This window comes from Salmo salar, chromosome 15 (genome assembly GCF_965601325.2).
Source record: "Salmo salar chromosome 15, fSalSal1, whole genome shotgun sequence".
NCBI lineage: Eukaryota > Metazoa > Chordata > Actinopteri > Salmoniformes > Salmonidae > Salmo > Salmo salar.
Window position 1 is genome coordinate 53514557 of NC_138305.1, and position 25012 is coordinate 53539568.

Sequence of the window (25012 nt, forward strand, 5' to 3'; positions counted from 1 at the left end):
TAACACCGAAAACCCCCCAAAAGTAAACAGTAAACTCCCATCCATAACACCAGCTTTAAGAGAGGAATCTGAGGATAGGCATTAATCAAAACTCTCAAACCCTGTTGGTGAGAGGGACAGACAGAGGCAGGGGAAAAGGGGGGGGGAGAGAGAGAGGGAGTCAGGGGAAAGGCACAGAGGAAACTGAGATGGAGACAGAGAAAGGGAAAGAGACAAGGAAAGGTCGAAGGAAAGATGGGGAGAGGGTGAGGTAAGGAGACATAGCGTAACCAGTAACCGTAATCTCTACTGACACAGCTCAGCATTGTTGTTCAACGTCTCTCTCTCTCTCTATTTTCTTGAGGCAGCGGTGCTAACCAGGGACAAACTATGGGTTGTAATCTGCGTCGGCTCACTCTGTCCTCGAACAGCAATGTTACTGCAGCTAGTATGTCCCAAACCGCTGGCCTACTTCACCTGCAAAACAATGGCAGGAGGAAGCAGATGCAAATAATCCTATAATCCACACACGCTGCACAGCCCTAGCATGATTAAAGAGGCCAGGCAGCCAGAATAATGCACTCTACTTTGAACAACACCAACCTCAAAATACATCTAATGGTCTTGCAGGAGAAAGAAAGCAGGAAATGGGGATATAACATTCTAAAATGGGGTGGAGTGGTGTGGAGAGAATCAGTTATATTATTTTCTTGCCTTTCTTCCATTTGCCCTTCTTTTTCCTGCCGTTTTCCTTGCCTGACTATTTATTTCACTCTGAACGCCCATGTGATGTGGAAATGGCAGCAGAAGACCAAACGCTTATTAAACGTGATGATGCCTTGTGTGTGGTTGTGCGACTGTGTGTTTGTGCGCACAAGTGTATGTTTGCGTGCCCACACGCTTGTGTGTTTTTACCACTAAGATGCTCCACTTGACAACATCTCGTAATGACTCATTGGAGTGGGTCGCTCAAGTCCTTTTATTGTGCTGCAACGGCTCAAAGCGGGTGTGTGAAACTCTCTATTTGTGCACGCTCTGTGCTGGCTGGTGTGAGCTGCTGCCTGCAGGCATGTACTTGGCTCCAACATCCATCCTCTACCTCTATTGTGCTGCCAGGGCAGCTGGAAGAAGACTCGCCATGCTGTCCCCTCTACGGCTTCTTCCATCCCAGCGAGGAAGAGCGAGAGGGAGGGTTGGAGGGAGCAGGAAATAGGGATTGCGGGTAGGTAAAAGAGAGAGGGGGGTCAGAGGGAGAGGAGAGAGAGGAGAGAGATGGGGTAGGGAAGAGGAGCATTTGAAGGCCTACCTTAGATGTCTACTATCCACTGTAAAGATAACCGTTAGATGAAAGAGCAGACTTTTCTTCCTCTGTTGCTGAAGACCACCATGAGTCCAGGAAACCGCTTTGAGAATCCCCACAACCTCAGTGCAAAATCAGAAAACATAACGACTATGCCACAAAATCTGTGAAACACTTGGCGACACAAGCTCTGCACAATAACCATAATGCACTGCGCCTAAAGTGTACAGTTCTCCCACTACCCGAAGTCCCCCCCTCCCTCCTCCTATGCATCCTGGGTAACGCAGTGCGCCGTGTGCACTTCCAGGTGTCAGCAGAATGCACCGTGGGATGTCACAGCGGATATTGTCACGGTGTGACGGAGATGGATGGCTTGTCACGCCGACTGACCTCCAAACTCCTGTGTCAGCAGGATGACCGGAGAACATGTCACACCGTGTGACTGGTCCAGCACCAAGAAGAGGACAATGCTGCCCCAACAAAGTTTTCCTGGAGCCAAACCACAAAAGAATACGGTACACTCGTCACACGCTTTGTTTTATGATGAGAGTTTCGGTTTTGTGCCTTGTTGTTTGCCCAGCTTTGAGTGGAATCCCATGAAACCTTGCAATAACCAATTGTAACTGTGACAGGAAACCATTTTAAGAGCCATCAGCGAATCGTATCACTGTGGTGGTGCGTTGTTAGCACTGATGCAACGTGTTTGCGTAGGTGCTGTGTAGTTCCTCTACGTAAAACCGTTTGCCTTAGTGCAGCAAAGATGGTTCGGAACCACACTCGCATCATGAGTAACCTTGCCTGAGACCTGAAGACTTGCGTTCGCTCCCAAAGCGAATGCTTAGGCTTTAACTCTGTGGGCTAACACAGTATTGTGGTGTGCAGGATACCTGGCTTTAAACCGGGGCCGGTCACATTTTATTCTAACACCTGACTCAGGTCAGAACATACGACTAGCAGTATAATGATGAAGAGATTTCTTTCCTCTAAGGTCCGTAGTGGCCTTTGATAGAGAGGCCGGCTAAAATACATCACCAGCCCTATGGCAATCCAGGGCCCTTCTCCAATGGGTGCCATCAAGCAGAGACGCTGACGTCCCAACGGCCATCCGTCAGAGCAGGGGACGGGGCTGAGTGGGTCGCTGAGCCGGCCGCACCCTGCCTCCACTGAGACTCATCAGCTGGGTTTGATCACCGGCTGGCCGGGGCAATAATCTTCCCCCTCCCTCCCTTCTTCCCTGCCTCCGTCAATTCGACAGCTGATCCAGCACTCCTCCCCCTCTTCCTTCTCCTTCGACGGGCCACCACAGGGATAGCCGCTCCGCACGACACGCAACCCTGACAGATCCCTCCGCAGACTGGGCTGATTTCATCAGCCACTTGGTCCCCCCCCCCCCTTTCCACCGTGGAGCTGTGGTTGTGGGCCACAGCTCCACATCCACACATCAACGCCTGTTTGTCTTGTGTGGAAGGCAGCTAGAGAGGGATTCAGAAATGCTAGGGAGGGGAATTTCATCAGTACCTTTTATGGTGTTGGGATATAACACTGGTTTACTGTATGTGGTTTTCAGGAACATGTTTAAATATGTGCTGTGTGGATTCTTCATACTTGTATTCCTTTCATCTGTTTTATTGTGGTTGTTTGTTAAGCATTATGACATCAACACTGTGGCATCGACACTGACATCACTATGGCATGATCATATGTCAAGCATATTCCTCATACATCCATATAGATGTAATTCTATTTGAACTACTCTACTGTCAGGGAAATTGCAAGATTATGGTATGCTTGTATTGCATTATAATGGTTGTTTTATTCGACAGAGTATTCTGTTAACTATTGTGTGTTCTACTGAGGAGGGCCTCTATGAGAACACTGACAGGGGAGATTTACGATGTCTTTGGGTGATAAAACCTAAAGAGTATTCCAGAGAACATGAGTTAATGTTTCTGTTCCGTACCAGGGAGAGACGGTTCCAGTTTGGAGTAGGAGGACCAGACACTGGTCTATACAATAAACTGTTGACACAGCAGGTGCTGTCTGCTATGTTTTATAGATATCTTTCATACAAATCTTAACCTTGTGACCATTCTATGTATCTGTTGTTCATCATGTAGGTTGAAAGGGGTGTATCTTGGTTATAAAATACCTTTGTACTTTTGTTTTGCCACTCTCAACGGATCATTAGAACATGGGGAATCGTTAATAAGAGCTTTGCAATAGCGATGACTTGTCATTAAAGATTTAGTTTAAGTATAACTCTGACTGGTGTGATAAGTTTGTCTCTCCTCATTTGATAGTACAGATATTAACCACCACACTACTCTGTCATACTTCAGGGATGTTGAGTTCATTTTCTTCCAGTACATTTTTTTGGTGTGACGTGTGAGAACAGAGAATTTCATCTATTTTCTTTTGTTGCTGTGGTAAACACGTTACTGTGCAGCGTCATACGGAACGAGCCAGTTCGTGACTCTTGAGCGCCCTGATGTTACACTACTGCTTGACAGGAGTTACGGTGCGTTTAATAAATTCAGACCCTTCCCGCTGTTCCGCTCGCTATTATCTTATTGATTGAACATTCTCATCAGGCCTTATTATTGAGGGGGCCCTGGAAATCACCCATAAATCTGACCCCAAGTGGCTCCTGGATAATAAGTCAGTCTGGACAGGACCCTCCTCCAACCAACCAGCTCCTAGCCAGACTTAGGTCCTGGCAGAAAGCAGAGAAAAGCTGCTCTGCACAAGCATCTCCACTGAAAACCCTCCTCTGATTGCTTAGAATATAATATATTGAATATATCTATATTATTCACATACAAGGAAGGGACAATGTTCCAATGTTTCTTTGGCAAGGAAGCAAATCATGGAAATTGCAGTACAAAACAATACAGTCTAATTAAGTTAGTTCGATAAAGAATCCTTCTTTTATTTTCAAGCCTCTCCAGGGTTTAAGGTTGTGAGGAGGCAAGTAGGGACAGATCACTGCATGGGAGGAATAAGTGACCAGGCTTATCTTCACGCACATTCACGCATATTCACGCATATTCACTCACATTCACTCACATTCACTCACATTCATACAGTCACTCACATTTATTCACATTCACGCATATTCACTCACATTCACTCACATTCACACAGTCACTCACATTTATCCTCCCACATTCACACACATCCTCACGACACATTCACTCACATTGACTTACATTCACTCACGATGTGAGTAAGACCTTTAAACAGGTCAACATTCACAAGGCCGCAGAGCCAGACGGATTACCAGGATGTGTACTGCAGTTGCTGACCAACTGGAAAGTGTCTTCACTGACATTTTCAACCTGTCCCTGTCCGAGTCTGTAATACCAACATGTTTTAAGCAGACCACTGTAGTCCCTGTGCCCAAGAACACCAAGGTAACCTGCCTAAATGACTACCGACCCGTAGCACTCACGTCTGTAGCCATGAACTGCTTTGAAAGGCTGGTCATGGCTCACATCAACACAATTATCCCAGAAACCCTAGACCCACTCCAATTTGCATACCACCCTAACAGATCCACAGATGATGCAATCTCTATTGCACTCCACAGTGCCCTTTCCCACCTGGACAAATGGAACACCTATGTGAGAATGCTATTCATTGACTACAACTCAGCATTCAACACCATAGTGCCCTCAAAGCTCATCAATAAGCTAAGGACCCTGGGACTAAACACCTCCCTCTGGAACCTGGACTTCCTGACGGGCCACCCCCGGGTGGTGAGGGTAGGTAACAACACATCCGCCACGCTGATCCTCAACACAGGGCCCCTCAGGGGTGCGTGCTCAGCCCCCTCCTGTACTCCCTGTTCACTCATGACTGCACGGCCAGGCATGACTCCAACACCATCATTAAGTTTGCTGATGACACAACAGTGGTAGGCCTGATCACCGACAATGACGAGACAACCTATAGGGAAGAGTGTGGTGCCAGGACAACAACCCCTCCCTCAACGTGATCTAGACTAAGGAGATGATTGTGGACTACAGGAAAAGGAGGACCGAGCACACCCCCATTCTCATCAACAGGGCTGTAGTGGAGCAGGTTGAGACCTCGAAGTTCCTTGGTGTCCACATCACCAACAAACTATCATGGTCCAAGCACACCAAGACAGTCGTGAAGAGGGCACGACAAAACCTATTCCCCCTCAGGAGACTGAAAAGATTTGGCATGGGTCCTCAGATCCTCAAAAAATTCTACAGCTGCACCTTTGAGAGCATCCTGACAGGTTGCATCACTGCCTGGTATGGCAACTGCTCGGCCTCTGACCGCAAGGCACTACAGAGGGTAGTGCGTACGGCCCAGTACATCACTGGAGCCAAGCTTCCTGCCATCCAGGACCTCTATACCAGGCGGTGTCAGAGGAAGGCCCTAAAAATTGTCAAAGATTCCAGCCACCCTAGTCATAGACTGTTCTCTCTGCTACCGCAGAACAAGCGGTACCGGAGCGCCAAGTCTTTATTTATTTTTATTTTTATTTCACCTTTATTTAACCAGGTAGGCAAGTTGAGAACAAGTTCTCATTTACAATTGCGACCTGGCCAAGATAAAGCAAAGCAGTTGGACAACATACAAAAACACAGAGTTACACATGGAGTAAAACAACATACAATCAATGAAACAGTAGACAAAAATAAGACTATATACAATGTGAGCAAATGATGTAAGATAAGGGAGGTAAAGGCAAAAAAAAGGCCATGGTGGCAAAGTAAATAAAGTATAGCAAGTAAAACACTGGAATGGTATAATTATAATTTGAAGAAAGTTCAAAGTTAAAATATAAATAATATGGTGCAAAGGAGCAAAATAATAAATAAAATAAATAAATACAGTAGGGGAAGAGGTAGTAGTTTGGGCTAAATTATAGATGGGCTATGTACAGGTGCAGTGATCTGGGAGCTGCTCTGATAGCTGGTGCTTAAAGCTAGTGAGGGAGATAAGTGTTTCCAGTTTCAGAGATTTTTGTAGTTCGTCTAGGTCCAAGAGGCTTCTTAACAGCTTCTACCACCAAGCCATAAGACTCCTGAACATCTAATCAAATGGCCACCCAGACTATTTGCATGCCCCCCCCATCCCCCTTTTACACTGCTGCTACTCTCTGTTGTTATCATCTATGCATAGTCACTTTTTAATAACTCTACCTACATGTACATATTACCTCAACTAACCGGTGCCCCCACACATTGACTGTACCGGTACCCCCCTGTATATAGTCTCGCTATTGTTATTTTACTGCTGCTCTTTAACTTGTTACTTTTATTTCTTATTCTTATTCATATATTTTTTAACTGCATTGTTGATTTGGGGCTTGTAAGTAACAATTTGGTGCATGTGACAAATACAATTTGATTTGATTCTCTCACATTCACCCTCATTCACTCACACACACTTCAGGAAAATATTCTGTGAAATGACCAGGGTTATAATTCAAGAGTTAGCATTCAGCACTGTGCCTTTTGATGGTTTTCTCTCTTGCACTCTCCCTCTTTCATTCTCTCCGACTATCTCTCTCCATTTGTCCGACACACGTAGGCACGCATGCACGCACACGCACACGCAAACACACACAAACACACACAGAGGGATTAAAAGAGTCAGAGGAGCAGCTGAGTGGTTGCCTGCTGACACCAGAGTGACAGGGTGCACGGTTGACATCCGGAGTCGTCTGCATGTGCTCTTCGATGTACAGCGGGAGACATGCCTCTTCATTGTCACGGTCTATAACCATCTGTATTCTGAGAGCAGTAGTCAGAGCCACCTAACCTCAGACGTTCCTAGACGTGACTTGGTCTGGGCCCAATTTGACACGAAGCACACAATGCATAATCCAAGTTAACACAATATTTCTAACGTTACATATGTAAATTAGACAGGTAATATGTGTATATTGTGTCTGTGTGAGTGTTTAGGGTACTTGCGGGAACTTTCAATAAAATCCCCATTGGACCATTCCTGGAATCGGGAGGGAATAAGCAGTTGTTGAAAACCAGGGAATTTATTGAAAGCTCCTGGAATTTTGCAACCCTAATTGTGTAACATGTTGTGGTTGGGGATACGTGAGTTAGTAAATAAACAGTGGGCTAGTGGTGCTGCAGTGCTCATTAATCCACTTAGCCTTAATCCCTATTGGCTATCTGAGTCTCTCCTTGGCTTTGGACAGCTACCTGTCACTATCACATGGACCACCTGCTGTGGGGAGTGTACGTTTGTAAGAGAGGGAGAGAGAGTAGATAACATGACTGCATATTGTATGTGCGTGAGTACGTCTGTGTGTGTGTGTGTGTGTGTGTGTGTGTGTGTGTGTGTGTGTGTACTGTATGTGTGTATGTGAATGTATATGGGAGTACAATACCATGTTTAATCCCCATGAGGATCTATGAATAACAATCAGATGAAAAAAACAGAGCATCACTTCCTCTAATTTCCAGAGTGGTCCACACTGGATGCGGTAGAAGTCACATGGTCAGGTCAATGCGGGGGTCGGGCTGGTGTGGTGCTCTGAGGTCACAGTAGCATTAGTAACCAGACACCAGTGTGCGTTCCCAGTGACGGAAACCGGATACCACCTTTGGATCTAGAGGGCACAGCATGGAGGCCATCCATGCAGTTCATTTTCTCTTCAGGCACATAAGTGTCTGTTGTCAGCCCATCTGGTTGGGGGAAAACCCCTGGTATTATTCAATACCCGCTGGATGGTTATGTGGTGGATTTTCATTGAAAATGAACCAGTGACTGTATTCTTGAATGGAACTCTTAATGAAAGGGTTGACCGCCCATTCACCACTGTAGTGTAATACCCAGGGGTCCTCGGATATCCAATCATAGAAAGCAGTGTAAAATTAATGATTAATTTATACTTCCAAACAGAGGAAGCGAGCGATGGGAGTCTGGATCTCCCTTGAATTAGTGCACCACAGGGGGGAAATTGAATGGAAGAGGGTCATGCTATTTGGTGCGTTATGCTGGTGTGGGTATGGGATTATGGGTAGGAAATCAGGGTGAGCTGGGGGACAGATGTGGACAGATGATACGAGGGGAGGGAGGGAGGGGGGTACAGGACGGGGCCACCCGCTGTGTGGACACCCATACTGGGACCAATCCCCCACGCCAAAAACATCAAGGAGATTAAATGACCCGTGTTTAATATCGAGGCTGAGTATGATGATGATGAATTGATGTCAGAGGTCAGAATTTGGAGTTGTCGAGATAATGACCGTGCTAAAACCATCTCCAGAATAATCTCACGCCACAGTTTGTTTTACACTACTTTTGGTGGCAGCAGTGAGACCCAGAGTATAAGGACAGTAGTCTAATGTAACCTTTTTTTTTTTTTTTAAGTGTGCGAGTCATAAGTATCTGTCTCTGGGCCAGAGTGCAGATTGACTCCTATTGGCTCAGGTTGGCTCACAGGCCTGCCTGCTGGGTGGTGCAGCGGATATACAGCAGCACTGTTCTCTTCCCTGTGAAAAATCGGCCCTGACAGATACAGGCTTCTGTTCGTTAGCAACTCTTCGCCTGCTAAAGTCACACCTGTTCTTTTTCTCACCTGCTGTGGCAACTTTCAGGTCTTCCCACGCCCGACAAAAAAACAGCTTTAGAAGGCTAGAACTGCTCTGCGGAGTTCCTGATACTGTTCTGCTCTTTTTATTGTACTGTTTTTACAGTATGCAGTCTTTGATGATGAACTCACATGAAGAGATCCAGTGATAGTTCAGCTCTGCCAATATGCTTTTTATTGGTGGCGAGGGTCTTCTGTTGCACTGCTTGATTATCTATCCTCTGGCGCTTCTCTGTGTTTATCTGGTTGGTTTGGAGATGCTTTATAAATACGGGCCTTGAACATCAGTACTTTCCATCTCATGTATTTTAGATAGATCGTCTAAGAGGGAGAGAGATATTTAAGGAGAGAGAGGCAGAGAAAGAAGACAGTGACTGAGCAACAACCAATCAAAGAGAGTAGATGGGCAATGCGGATGCGGCAACATTCCTCACAATTCCCACGGGCTGCTTCAGCTGTGACACGAAGGTCATCCTTGTGGTTGAACACAGCGGGAGAGAGCCTGTGCTCTTGAAAAACCTTTGAGGACAGTACTGTACAACCCCGCCCACTGGCAATAAGAGGGTGAAGTGAGGAGATAAAGGAGAGCCCATGGGAGAAGCCACAGCAGAGAGACTCTAGTCTTATCTGCCTAGAGTGGGGGAGTTTAAGCTCAGATGAGACTTATTTAGGGGATTGTAATCAGGTGTTACCGGGCAGATCTGGCTGCCTTAGAAACCTTTGAAACCTCTCTATGGGCCAAACACATGAAGTCAGATGTTCCTGAAATTGATTCAACTGATCCCCACTCACAGTGATAGGAAAAACCTTTAGTGTTTTAGGATAAACTAGCTCTTCTTGTTCTCTTTGACAGTGTTTTGGCATGGGTACTCGTAAACAACTGGACAGAATGAGCTTTGGTAATTCCTTAATGACTTTATGGCCGTCACAGCGTTTGTCATGTGCAAAACTACTGTACTGTTAAAAAGCCCTGAGCTGGCCATCATGTCCTTATGTGATGTCTGCTTTTTGAGTGAAGCTAATGCCACAACACAGGGCTAAAAAATATGTCTGACTGAAATGAAAGTGTTGACAACACCGAAACACCTGTCGCTGCTTTGACAGCACTTCTCGTGGACATAAAGGAAGTTAATGTCAGATTCTGATGAGCTGGCTGCTTATTCAAACAACTGAGTGCTGCTAAAAGTGCACACACACACACACACACACACACACACACACACACACACACACACACACACACACACACACACACACACACACACACACACACACACACACACACACACACACACACACACACACACACACACACACACAATGACTTGTGTTGAGTGACAGTATGACAGTGTTTGATTTTCCCTTAGTTAGATGACATTATCATTGATGTCTTTGTTGCTCTGCCAGGTGTGGACTCTAACTCCGTGAGCCCCTCTGACTCAGTCATAAAGCTTTAATGTCATAGGCACCGTGCCCAGTGCCGTGGTAATGACTCCAGCGGGCACCCTGCCCACACAGGGAGCTCCAGGTCCTGGCGGCGCCAGCAGGACCTTGCTCTCCTTCCTTCCCTCGCTTTCCCTCTTACATAGCCGTCATCATCCCATTTGATGCGTCCATAGAGATGTGCACTGAGGCGTTGTCTGAGATTGTCCTGCCAATTCAGAAGAGTGTGCAAATTCACACTAGATGAGAGAACCAATGCAAAATGACAACCGCTAGCTGTTAGGAATTGCACTCTAAACGTACACTGAGTACACCAAACATTATGAAAACCCTCCTAAAATTGAGTTGCACCCCCCCTTTTGCCCTCAGAACAGCATCAATTCGTTGGGGCATGGATTCTACAAGGTGTCGAAAGCGTTCCACAGGGATGCTGGCCAATGTTGATGACAATGCTTCCCAAGGTTGTGTCAAGTTGGCCTTTGGGTAGTGGACCATCCTTTATACACACGGGAAACTGTTGAGCATGAAAAACCCAGTAGCGTTGCAGTTCTTGACACAAACTGGTGTGCCTGGAATCTACTACCATATCCCGTTCAGAGGCACAATTTTTGTCTTGCTCATTTACCCTCTGAATGGCACACATACACAATCAATGTCTCAATTGTCTCAAGGCTTAAAAATCCTTCTTGAATCTGTCTCCTCCCCTTCATCTACATTGAAGTGGATTGAAGTGGATTGAACAAGTGACGTCAATAAAGGATCATAGCTTTCACCTGGATTCACTTGGTAAGTCTATGGCATGGAAAGAGCAGGTGTCCTTAATGTTTTGTACACTCAGTGTATACTGATGCAGCTCTCTGCAGTGCGGAAATATTGTTACACAAGTATCATAAGCCCTTATGAATATCAAGAAGGCTATTGTTCTCCTTTATGGTTTCCTCTCTATTAGAGGAATAGCCCCTAGTAGACAGTGAGGTACAGAAGTGAAGCGCGAGCACACGAACACACACACACACACACACACACACACACACACACACACACACACACACACACACACACACACACACACACACACACACACACACACACACACACACACACACACACACACACACACACACACACAGTATTTTATAGATGTGACCAGGCACTTCAACATCAGACAGCCTGCCTAGCTGCTTCTCTCTGTCATCTCTTTCCGTGACTGCCTCCTGTCTGTGTGCATTGATGTCAATATGCTACAATATGTTTCCAAATGTGTTATGATCATACCCAATCATCCCTCATCTTGAGAGCTTCCAAGATTAGACACACAACGAGTCTGCCTATCATTTCCTCCGACGAATCTTGGAAGCTCTCAAGATGAATGATGATTGTGTATGATCATAACCCATTTGGAAACATATTGTAATGTAGGACGCCAAGGACACCATGATAAAATTCTGAATGTGTTTTAGATAAAAACGTCTTGATGATGAAAAGCTGTGCTATTTTCAGAAAAGGGCATGGTGATTTGTTACAATTGTAGATGGCCTATATGAAAGACAGTTCACTAATCACTAATGTGTGCTGTAAGCAAGTTGAGTATGAGTATTTATGGTGAGTGGCTTTATCTGAAGGAGCTCTGAGTGGTTCCTGCTGGTTTTTGTACTCTCCGGAGGAAACACACAGAATAAGCATTCATGCCAATATTTAGTGTTAAAATAACCATCAGGTAACATTACAAAATGTGAAGGTAAGGGGACCTGGAGGGAGGGAGCGGGAGAGGGAGGGAGAGAGGGAGAGGTGAGGCCGCCAGCAGCCAGCCGATTCAACCGAGCGCCGTTTGTTTCATGTTGGAGAGTTCGAGGAGCATCTAAAGTCCCTGCTGAATTTGAAATTGATCCGTCAGTGCCTTGGCTCTTCCATCTTTGCTCTTCAGAGTTGTCGAGTCATCTTGGCAGCCGTACCTGTCCACCAACCCACCACCCCCTCCCCACTCATGCATCCCGCATCCTGACTGGTCAGCTGGGGAACACTCTGACTCTCTGGGGATATGGGTTTCAGCTTTCAGCACTTTTCTCAGTGACCTTGAGGTAGTGCGGGATGCGACCTCTCAGCTTCCAACAGAGCTGAACCGCTCAACCTCTATGACCAACAGCAGCCAAGGAGGATGAGGTGGATGCAACGGATGCAAATGTGGCTGACAGGGGCTGGGCGGGGGAGGGTCTAGGTAGAGGATGAAGCTGTCAACCATGTGGTCACAGAATGATCACCTTTAGCGGCGTTGGAAGAAAGTGGATGTTGCCCATTTTCAGGGAAACAATATGTTGTTTTTTTTTATCTGACTTCCATTTCCCTTGAAAAACGGAAGGGACTCCGCTTAGGCGTCTTTCTACGCCTGTTACGTTAGGTTAGAGAATGAGAGTTGTGCAGACTTTGTCTGTGTCAGCCTGTATGCCTCTGCTGTTGAATATGTCAATCTGAACCTGTGGTATAACCTGTGTATAATTTCCCCATGTTTCTATACCACTTGCAGTATTACTGTACATATCTGAAGGGTCTGTTGGAATTATACAGAGCAGGCAGTAAATCAGTTTCTTGTTGAAACATTGATTGCAAGGTTCTAACGGCAATTAGGGCATAATTGTGCTGACGGTATTTACTGTGCTTTGTGTGAATCTGCTGTACAATTTGAAAGCATCACACATTACACAAATCTTGTATACATGAATTACATTTTTATTTGTGGATAGGATCACCTTTCAGTATGATCTTACATTGATGATTGCTTTGGAAAATGGTAGCACCAGGGGCAAACATTTATTGCCTATTATATCTGATTGATTCCAATTCAGATTTGTGCTCTAGTCTATATGACTAATTGCTCACCAATACTTTTTGAATGTGCAAAGGTTGTTTGTTTTTCTATGTTGCCAAATGAAACCAGGGATGATAATATAGCAGTAGCATACCATTTCCATACAAACCACAGCTATTCAAATCAAATTTTTTGACAGCATTTAATCCAAAAGAGGAATTTACAGAATTCTGCTTTTTTGATTATGATAATACTCTATAGATTTATAATGTTTATATGTATGTACATATATGGCACTTGATGACATTAAATCAAGAAAATCCATTTGCCCACAAACGAAAGCAATGGGCGCTTGGGTGTAAATAAAAGAAAGAAAAAATGAATTTAAAAGTCCCAGGTGTCCACATTTGCAGTACATCCCCCCCAATTGAGTGATCACATAGGTTAAGGTCAATGGTGCAAGCTCAGGCAACCAAAACAACGATAGTGCTGACAGCAAAGATGTGAGATGAGTAATATACCGGAAGAATGTATATCATTTGAGTACATTTGACCCTAAAACTGCCAAATAATGTGTGTGTTTCATTGCTATAATGGTATGTGGTGTGTAAAACCGGTGGAATGTCGTAAAAACACCATCACAGCACAAATTGGATATATTTTGGCTAATTATTCATATATAGTGCAAGTATTTACTCCATGTTCAACAGCTGAAGTGAACGACAGAGTGAATGTCAACACATACATTATATGCTTTTAAGAAGCACTTTACAAAATATAGGCTAAACCATAATCTATAAACGTTGCATCAGTGCCTTCTCATAAATATATGACAAACGTTTGGTCCGTTTGTTTTTTAGTTGTCAGTAAAAGACAAATCAAATCGATCTACCCCACCTACTTCGCAAGCGAAGTTGGTGTGATAAAATATACACCACATTCTTCTTAAATATATTTAAATTCTTTGTACAATTGTTCCATTCAGTGGTGCTGAAATGCACACCTCTCGCTCTTAAGCCGCATGCAAAAAATAAATAAAAAATACGCTACATATTTGCTACAACTTCTTCGGTGGTTTATCTACTTCTGTGTCTGATACCACACAGCAAAGCAATACACCAGTTGGAAAAATCCAACGCATGCGACACACTGCACGCAGTGCTACGCACCACAACCTTGTCCAGCAGATGAGTCGCAGTGGTGCGGATTGCCTCCCATTTGAAATGAATGGCCCTCCGCGAGAACCCATACAGTTTTGACGCAACCGGTGTCCACGAGGCTTGTCTTGGGCCTTCTCAATATGCTACACATAGGCAGAGTCACTTGATTGTGTGCGGCCGAAATTGGGCATGCTCATTCTAGGCATGTCTTTGTTACGGATCTCGTAGATGGACTTCCTCCTGGCCTGCACGCCTTTGACAGCTACTTTGATCTTCTTCCAACCAAGATGATTGAGTTCAGCCAAGTTCAGGAGCACACAGACGCCACTGACCGCAAACATGAAGACCAGAAACACGGTCTTCTCCGTGGGTCTTGAAACGTAGCATTCTACATCTTTGATGCAGGGGTATCGATCACACTCATATACCGCGGGGACATTGAATCCGTACAGGAAATATTGACCCACCAGGAACCCTATCTCTAGCGCGTTTCGGAAAACCACTTGGATGATGTAGAATCTTGAGATGCCCTCCTGCCTCCTCATTTTAGACTTTCCACTAGTTCTCATGGCCGAATTTGGGATGTCCTTCACCTCCAAGCAGTCGGGCTCGGCTTCTTTGGTGGAGTTCTCCGTGTTCTGAAGTACTCCGTTTACAATAGTGTTTTTGATCTTTTTGCTGTCGTCTCTTTTGATGGAATCTTGGCGCTTGTCCAAGGAGAGGAACACGGTGGAGTACCCCCGCTCCAAGCGCTCCTTTTGCTTGGCGGACTGGTGCACGGAGTAGGTGATGAAACAGAGACTAGGGGTACACACCAAAATAATCTGAAACACCCAATATCTGATGTGGGAAATGGGGAACGCCTTGTCGTAGCAAGCCTGGTTACAGCCGGGCTGCAGGGTGTTGCACACAAACATGGACTGCTCGTCATCATAGACGGTCTCTCCAATGATCGCAACGATTAGAATCCGGAAAATCACCACCACTGTTAGGAGGATCCTACAACACAAACAAGCACACAATCAAAATGTCGCTGTTAAGATGTGCAGAGATGATTGGCTTAATCATAAAACAAACAGATAGACAATTAGCGATGGCAAACTAATACTGGCTCTAGTGCACTAAACGGGCGCTTGGGAGCTGTCCAGTGCTGAAAGCCACTAGTCAGTTCTGAAAGAAAAGCGCAAAAGCACTATTCACCTCAAGCTTCAGCTCTCTTGTAACAAAATGTGCAAATGTAGTGTTTCCAAAAACATTATTCGTGAATGTTATGTTTATGCCATGATTCCCTATTGGTTCACATTTTTTGCATAGTCATGAATCTTTGTTTTTTGCGTTTTTGTACCGTTCTTCACGCTTAATCGCTTAGAGTAACCTACTTGGTCATCAAACACACACTCATGGTAAGACTTTTACAAAGCTATCCTCACGTTCCCTCTTACCTTCCGATCATAGTAGAGTGCTGTTGGACAGCTGCCTCCAAGAGACGCTCTAATATTGTCCACTCCCCCATTGTCATTCATTTGGAGATGATAGCACACCGTGCACCGTTCTTGTGGAATCTATTGTTTCCCTTGTTTTACTCTCCGGATGCTCCAATATCTGGAGAATGCATTGGTAACGCGCCGCTGCTGCGTGCGCTCCTGACTCCTGCCTTCTGCGCCTCTGCTAAAAGATCACTTGACAACCCAAGCACTTTTGCTCGCGCGAGTCTGAGTGCTGATTAGTAGAAAGCCCTCCTATTTTCGATGGCGCGCGCTGGACGGCAGGTCGCCCGGTGCTTGAATGGAGGGCAGTTGAGTATAATGTTGGTTGGGCGCTAATCCTGTTTTAAGTAGACTACCCTTGCGTCACGCGCAGACAGGTTGGTGGAGAGTTGCCAGAGACACCAGGTTTTTTTTTGTTTCATTATTCTCCAAGTATACTGCAGTAGATTCATCTTTAATAAAAAATAATTGGTTATAAGCTCAAATCACGGGGGATGGCTGTCGCCTGTAAGACAACCACATGACAGTGACAGAACGAATAGTGGCAACAGAGGAAGAGAGACAGAACGAGAGAGAGAGAAAGAGGGGAGGGGGGGGGGGGGGGGGGGGGTAGAAAGAGGGAGAATTGTTTTGTTTGTCTGTATTCCGTAGATTATTATCGTTGCAATGTTGGAGGGAGGGAAGGCAGATTGAAACATGCCTGCAGGGCTAAGCATTAATCGACCCTTGACCATGACAAGACATCCTACACATGATATCATTTTCCGATGGCTATAGAGTCTGTCTAAAAACAGATGTTTTCATTTTGTCTGTTTTAGGCAAAACAACAATCCAAGCATTTGTTGGAATGAAAACCAGGACAATTCCTTAGATAAACGTGGCTGTGCGATTACTAGGTTGAGTAACGCTTTAAAGGGTTGCCTCAGAGGGTCTAAAGATAGCAACAACTTACTTAGTGGACTGGCACAAGTAGTTATTTTTTATGTGTGTGACTGGACTTAACATGTAGGCCTATGTGACTAATCTTCCTACTAGGAAGTAGTTAGCCTGTGTTGTCAATGGATAGCCTATGAGTAAAGAGGTAGGTTTCTCCTGAATTATGAAACAACAATAAGCAATATGCTCCCTCAGGTTTTGAACAGATGATAGATGAGATAAAGATGGTATACAAGATCCTAGGTCTTGTTTATTTATAAGGCAAATAAATATCCACATAATATAAATTCATTCAGGAACCAGTAAAATAACCAAATATAAATTGCACTTTGGTGTAAACAAACTGTACATCATTGACAAAACATAAAACAGGGACCTGCCTGGATTTGTAACTTCCATATCGATCATAAACAAAATATCCATAGGCGGAGGTAATGTACAGAGTTTTTGCATCCGTGGGCGTCTGACTGTCGCAGGGGAGAGCAATTTGTCAATGGGGTGCTTAAAAGCATTTCCTGTGAACGATGGAGGGGCCTGCCTCGTCATACTCCTGCTTGCTGATCCACATCTGCTGGAAAGTGGACAGGGAAGCCAGGATGGAGCCGCCGATCCAGACGGAGTACTTACGCTCGGGGGGAGCGATGATCTAGAGGAGGGGGAAGAGGGAAAACCAATAAGCAAAAGTCCTCTCAGTATGTGGTGCATTATAATGCCTCATACAGTTCATTATTTGTGTTACCGTGATTGGTCATTAGTAACACTGTGAGATTGTAGTCAGGTTGGTCTTAGATGGTCAGTTTGTGGTCTTCAGTAAGCAGGTGAGACTTGAGAAGAATATTTACCTTGATCTTCATAGTGCTGGGGGCCAGGGCAGTGATCTCCTTCTGCATACGGTCAGCAATACCAGGGTACATGGTGGTGCCGCCGGACAGGACGTTGTTGGCATACAGGTCCTTACGGATGTCAATGTCACATTTCATGATGCTGTTGTAGGTGGTCTCATGGATACCAGCAGACTCCATGCCTGGTGAGATAGAAGAGAACATGTTGTAAGCGAAATGCTCTGGATTATGTCTAACTGGTGCTGAGATGGACAACTCCCTCACCACTTTATTAAAAACATATGTTTGGCAGTAGTTGGTGTAACGTCTTATGTAGCGGTTGTAAAGGCTATGTGAAAAAAAAGGGGCCTTTTCTTGTCTTTTAAAGAGGTCAAAATGTGTTGATGGTCAATGAGTTACACAACATTTCTAAGATACCTACCGATGAAAGAAGGCTGGAAGAGGGTCTCGGGGCAGCGGAAACGCTCGTTGCCGATGGTGATGACCTGACCGTCGGGCAGCTCGTAGCTCTTCTCCAGAGAGGAGGAGGAGGCAGCGGTGGCCATCTCATTCTCAAAGTCCAGGGCCACGTAGCACAGCTTCTCCTTGATGTCCCGCACGATCTCACGCTCGGCTGTTACAGTGGAAGATTCAAAGTTGTAGCAGTTTGGTCAAAATGATGAAGAACAACAGACTACCATTCAATACCAAACACACCGTGTCCTCCTTATCGTGTATATGCCCCGGAATGACGGTCTCACCAGTGGTAACGAAGGAGTAGCCGCGCTCCGTCAGGATCTTCATCAGGTAGTCAGTGAGATCGCGACCGGCCAGATCCAGACGCATGATGGCGTGGGGCAGAGCGTAACCCTCATAGATGGGGACATTGTGGGTCACACCATCACCAGAGTCCAGCACAATACCTATAATATGAGGCAGAATAATATGTAAACCATGGAAATAGAATAGAACAGCTTCATGATTAATGGTGTAATCTATTTTTCACAATGAAAGGTTGCATGGGACTCAGTATTGCACCTCTTACATGTAACTGCATCTGCATGTTATGGAACAGAGTGTTTCTCCTCTGCCCGCTTCTCACCTGTGGTACGACCCGAGGCGTAGAGGGACAGCACGGCCTGGATGGCCACGTACATGGCGGGCACGTTGAAGGTCTCGAACATGATCTGGGTCATCTTCTCCCTGTTGGCCTTGGGGTTAAGGGGGGCCTCAGTGAGCAAGGTGGGGTGCTCCTCGGGGGCCACGCGCAGCTCGTTGTAGAAGGTATGGTGCCAGATCTTCTCCATGTCGTCCCAGTTGGTGATGATGCCATGCTCGATGGGGTACTTGAGGGTCAGGATACCTCTTTTGCTCTGGGCCTCGTCTCCTACATAAGAGTCCTTCTGACCCATACCCACCATCACACCCTGTAGAGGAAGGAAGGAAACAAACACAATTCCCCAAAGTCAAACAGACGGACAAATAAATGTAAGCTACTATAGCATAGAACATTCATTCACAATTAAATGGTCTATTGGTAAGGTAAAATACAATTGTAAGCAGATTATCAAGGGTAATGCATAATGTATGGACAATTAAGTCTGGAAAACACCCAGTTTGAAGGTTGCATCCTCATGAGTGTTTCATTGCTTTCATGCTGTGGACCTTACCTGATGACGGGGGCGACCAACGATGGAGGGGAACACAGCGCGAGGTGCGTCATCTCCGGCAAAGCCAGCCTTCACCAGACCAGAGCCATTGTCGCACACAAGGGCAGTAGTTTCATCGTCGTCACACATGATGTCAGTTGGGTTTCTGTTTTGACAAAACGTACATTACGGCTAAGTATAGGCCTACAGATGTAGGATCTTCATTTTAGCCAGTTTGCTACAGCAGGAAAATAATCCTGCATCAACAGGAAATTTACATTTTTGTAGGGGTTGATACATTTTTCGTAAAGGAAAATCAGTATAGGCCTACAGTATCCTACAGTATAAGGGCCATACAAGTCTAACAAACTTGTTTTAGGTCATTATTTATTTACATTTCTTTTAAAACCCTAGACTGGGCAGCACAATGTAAATGAATGTATTATTAATCTAATAATAATAATGATCTGTAGGTTATTATTAAATATGATGAATAATCCATTTCGCTTGTAGGTCTGAATCTGATGGAAAACAGACTAACAAAAATGTAAAAAAATATGTGCAACATTTAGGCTACAACAGCTACTTATTTGATCAATATCCAACAACAACAAAAAGGAGTGTCTTGAAAATTCAAGCTGTCAAATTTTAAATGAAAGCCAATTAGATCCAGTTGTCCGGTTGCAAACTAGAGAAGTCCAATTCAACATCTTTGAAGTGGCTCCTACCTAGGCCTAGGCTGCCAGTTTACCGTAGTAGAGTGACAAGTTGTCAGGTACTCACCAAGTAGCCTGTCCTCTGAATGAGCAGCGGTAGACTTGTGAGGGCAGACACCAATTTATACTCTACAAGTGCCACTACGCCCGGCGACCCCTTTCTCCTTATTTGGTAGCCAGCCCCGGCGCCATTGAGAGCGGAGTGGCCATGAACGGAAGAGCGGGAAGAACAGAGCAGAGGCTCGCTGACTCCTGAAGCCCCATGTATGGAAGGGAACCCGCGCGGACAGACACAGCTGTGTGACGAGGTGTGGAGGTATTCCCTCTATTTCTAACGCGTCAAAGTGAGTACACACAAAGAGTAATGTTATTTGATGGCCTTAGGTTTCATTAGCATACGTGTTGTTCCCTCTTATAGAATTGACCATGCCATGGATTTAGGTTTAGGTTCAGGGATGGGTTATGTGAGGGTTAAAAAAAAATATGTGAATCAACCCATTTTATTTTAGCTCTTAGCAATGCTCTTTATTATGAATGATGACTTTAATGTTCAGTATATAAGACTCCATCCCTACTTGTGTGTGTGTGTGTGTGTGTGTGTGTGTGTGTGTGTGTGTGTGTGTGTGTGTGTGTGTGTGTGTGTGTATGTGTCACTGTCTGTGACTAATAGGTGTGATAAGGAATGCACGGTTAGGGCTTGCGTCATCCATCCAGTTTAGCCTATGAGTTGGTGATTCCTCTTCATGTAGGACATATGTTCACCAGTGGAGGCTGCTGAGGGGAGAACGGCTCCTAATAATGGCTGGAATGGAGTGAATGGAATGGTATCAAACAGATTCATTTTTATTTAGGACATTTAAAAAAAATGTAACCTTTATTTAACTAGGCAAGTGAGTTAAGAACAAATTATTATTTACAATGACGGCCTACACCGGCCAGACATGGACGACGCTGGGCCAATTGTGCGCCGCCTTATGGGACTCCCAATCACTGGTGGTTGTGATACAGCCTGGATGAAGCACATGAAAACCATGTGCTTGATGCCATTCCATTTACTCCCTTCCATCCATTATTACGAGCCGTCCTCCCCTCAGCAGCCTGCACTGACGTTCACACATCTAATTTCCATAATAGGAATGAGTTCAATATGCTTCAATATGAGCCGTTGAATGTCCCAGGGAGACCTTTAGAGATGGATGAAATTCATTGGCTTTTATCGATATGCATACAGCCATATATAAAGGAATATGGAATTAGTAAGACCTGAAAGCGGACAATTTATGATCTGCTTGTGACATTCAATTGAAATAGATAGGAAATGATTAATGAGACACATTTCATAAGTCATAATTGCACTCACTCCCTATTCCTCCCACAGTTGAGGCACATCATTTGCCATCTTTATGTTACCTTGGGATGAGTCTTATATATACATTGGAATATTTAGCCATGGGGTACTTTAGTGTTGGGTGTTTGAGTGGGCAGGATAGCTTCACTTCTCTCCAAGTGATCACCGGAACTCTGATCAGTTCCCTAGTCATTCAACCCACCTTAACATATACATGTATAGCTCTGGGGGTGAAGTTCCCCCCAGAAAGGCTTACAGATCTAGGATCAGCTTTCTGTCCCCCATTCCCAACCTTCGCCATTTAGTGGGGAAATGCAAAACTGACCCAAGCTCAGCATCTAGGGGCAACTTCACCCTACTACCTCTGTCCTACATACAATACAAACACACCCACACACCAGATATGCAAATGATGCTGACGGAGAGGCTATTAACTTTAAAATGATCAGTGCTGTGACTTCCTATGGTTAAATCAGCTGTCCAATGCCCAGAATGGGATAGTTAGAGCAAGGCCATGGTCACTAGGGATTATAGCCTGGCTGGCACAAGACTCTCCCTTCCTCACACGTTACATTCTCACTCTTACAGTGTTATTTCACTATAAGAAATACATCACTGCAGCATCGAGTTATGCATTTGTGCCGTGTATGTTTATCCTGATTCCCTGGACTTATATGTATTTTTTTTGTAGGTATAAATGGGTTTTTGGTACCGTGGCTATTGCAGCAAGATTGACCTCTTCCTGTCCTCTGACACTGGGGGAAGTCATGTGACTAGATGATGTAACAGACAACCACTTGTGCTTTACCCATAATCCCACCCACATTCTCTGTCTGAGCATCTGTCAGCTGGCTCAGGTCTTCTGGCCTGGGGCAAATGGTTGGGGGTTGGGAGGAGGAGGGTCGAGGTTAGAAATAACTGGGATGTTTATAACTTTGCGATGCTTGACAACAAATCAGATTTATGATTAGCTTGTTTCACTGTAATTTGGTTGCAAAACAACTAGCCTGTGAAGTGTCCGTTTCTAAAATAGATTTTGAAAGGCAAAATCTTTAGCGCACAAGTTGAAAAACGTAAAAGTTACAGTACATTTCAAACTCATAGCTTTCATTGTACTGATGGAATTATAAGTATGGGCATGCAGAGGCTACTAATTTACAGTAATCTACTGTACATCCCTAGTGGTTCTAGTAATTTCTTATAATTCTCTTGGGTGAACTTCTTAAACCGAATCAGCATTAAACTTAATTTCTTTCAAATAAGATATCATTCCGAATGAGCCTATTACTCTATGAAGTAAGTCTTTCATTTTTTATGTTTCTTAATCCTTTCCTATGTGCTAACTCTGAAATCTTTCATACTGTACGCTTGGTTTTAATCTCTTAATGCTATGTCCATTTTTCATATATCTGTAACTTCGCTGGCTCCAATTCAACTGTGGATTGTGTCATTTCCACACGTCAGTTTGTTCTAAATCTTTACTTGGATTACTGGGTTCTTGGTTTATTATACATGTTGAGCATGATTCAACAGCAGATACCGTAGTCTGCAAGTGTAAACTACAGTTTGAAACCAACGTTTTGTGAACGATATGACATCGGCATATTAGTCATGTTGGAATACACTTGAAAAAAGTAGTTCTGGAAGCCCGCCTCATATCCTGCTCTGCTTTGCATTCTGTAGGGGATCTGCATAAATGAATGTATTAACCTTTGGTATTAACTTAGGCATATCCATATTCATAAAGCGTTCATTATGCACACGTGTAGTTGTTCCTTTGTTGCCTCAAAACTCATATATTAGCTAAGCCTATACCTGAACAGTGGGTAAGAGTTTGTTTGTTTTGACCTCTCCACCCACGTCTCTTATAATTTATACACATCTTCAATACGTTTTGTGCTGCTGCTATGATGGTATCTAGATTTGTTTAGTGTTGGGAATGGTGAACTGACCAATATTTATGTTTGTCTAGACATACTGTAAATACAGTTAATCGTAATACTCAACAAACATGACCTATATGCAGCATGAATATTCTCTACTAACGGTATGTTGCTTCTTATCATTCCCTCCTGTCTGCAGTCTTGTCCATCCTTCCCCTCCTTTCTTTGACCCTCCAACACCCCCATGGACCTCTCACCGAAGCTTCATTTGGGCATTTATTTAGACTCACCAATCAGAAACATTCTGCTGATACTGTATTTCAGGTGTAAAGAACCAAAACACAGCTAGCGTTACCGTTAATACAATCTGAAGCGTATTTTTATTTAGAGAGATACTATAGAAAAGTGCGTGGTCATACGCACATCCTGAAAAACGTCAGTGCGTTGCTAATAAAGAATACTTTTAACTGTATCGTCATGTTGTTTTTTTTCCGGGTAGGGGGGGTTCAATCCTTAGGGAGGAAGAGGAACGATTGATCTCATCCATTGGCTTCTAACCTCTCCCCCAAGCCTTCTGCTGTCGTCTCTGCGCATATTAAACAGCTGCGATTGATCTTCCGCCATCATTAAGGATTCCATCAATGTCAATTTAATTCCACCCAACGCCTGTGTTGAGTAAACCGAGCTGGCGTTTAGGAAACTTTAGACCTTCACTCTCTGTGTTCAGTTACCCAACGTTTCAATGTTGCTTTTGGCAATCTTACCATGCAGTCTTACTGTCCATGTTCTGCCTATCTTTGGATGACATATCTCACTAGCCTGGTCCAAGATCTGTTTATGCTGTATAGCCAACTCCCATGGTCGTTGTTATGGCAAACAGAATCAAAAGATCTGGGATCAGGCTACTATGTAATCACATCACCTCCCCTATAGAATGTTTTGGCTTTAGTTTAGCTGCTTAATCAGCACTGCATGAGTTTCCGAATGTCTGCTGCTGAAATATAGCCCGCTTATCCTTTGCTGGTTGAAAATAAGTTAGAACGACAATAGTTTCTCTACTTGTGACCTGTCTGCCATTGAGAATGTAGCTTTTTGGTCGATACAAGAAGGGTAGAGTGCACTTCCAAGCAGATTTCGTTACATTCAGCTACCTGAATTAGATACAGTTTGATCCAACGGTTTTCCTCAGAGTTCCTTGCATCCTGCAGTATTCTAAATCCATACAGCAAGTCGGAGGATTTTATCAAACGGTTCTGGCTGTTAACGTGGGCTTGCTGGGTTGTTAGGTTCAGAGAGGTCCCACAACAGCCAAAGATGCGTAAAATAGGCACATAGATATGAATAATTGATATTCTCTTTTCGCCTGCACCAAAATGCAATATTTATGGGGCATTTTAGCCAGAGTTTGTTATTGTTCAGGGTGAAAGCATTTAGTCCCATAACAGGATACGCATAGTAACCAACCATGCTTGTTTCCTTTTTTACTGAGATGTTTTAGTGTATAGAGAGAATTGAAGTCATGCATTGCAGAATTTGGTCTATCTTCAAATCCCTGAATTTGGACTCAAGGGACACAACAGGTGTATTCCACAGTGAATAAAAACATTTGCTTTTAAAGTAACCAAATTACCTTTTGAATTGTGAAGTTATTTCCAAATTATAAAATTGTGTACCTATACCAAATATGTGTAAATGCCTAGTTGGACTATTGCCTTCTCTAGTCGAACATGATTGGTTGGTGACTGCTTGTTGAAACAGTGTAAAGGCTACTATATCCCTCTTATTCCTATGTGTTCTCAGTATAAAGTACTCTCTGGCCCCGAGCCAGGCATGTCAGGGAGCAGTATAGAATGGCATGACGGTGCCAGATCTATAATCTTATATCTACTT

General features: G+C 44.3%; 2 protein-coding genes across 2 annotated transcripts; both read right to left on the reverse strand.

Moving 5' to 3' along the window:
* Positions 1-13022: 13022 nt before the first annotated feature.
* Positions 13023-16789, reverse strand: LOC106571648 (gap junction delta-2 protein). Its single transcript, XM_014144954.3, has 2 exons — positions 15725-16789; positions 13023-15281 (listed from the first exon to the last, which is right to left on the reverse strand). The coding sequence occupies exons 1-2, from the start codon at positions 15799-15801 to the stop codon at positions 14426-14428; spliced, it is 933 nt and encodes a 310-aa protein (XP_014000429.1). The 5' UTR covers positions 15802-16789; the 3' UTR covers positions 13023-14425.
* Positions 16790-16930: 141 nt separating this feature from the next.
* actc2 (actin, alpha, cardiac muscle 2) lies at positions 16931-20103 on the reverse strand. The gene is made up of 7 exons (XM_014144953.3): positions 19959-20103; positions 19197-19341; positions 18629-18953; positions 18288-18449; positions 17969-18160; positions 17548-17729; positions 16931-17351 (listed from the first exon to the last, which is right to left on the reverse strand). The coding sequence occupies exons 2-7, from the start codon at positions 19323-19325 to the stop codon at positions 17208-17210; spliced, it is 1134 nt and encodes a 377-aa protein (XP_014000428.1). The 5' UTR covers positions 19326-19341; positions 19959-20103; the 3' UTR covers positions 16931-17207.
* Between the last annotated feature and the right edge of the window lie 4909 nt (positions 20104-25012).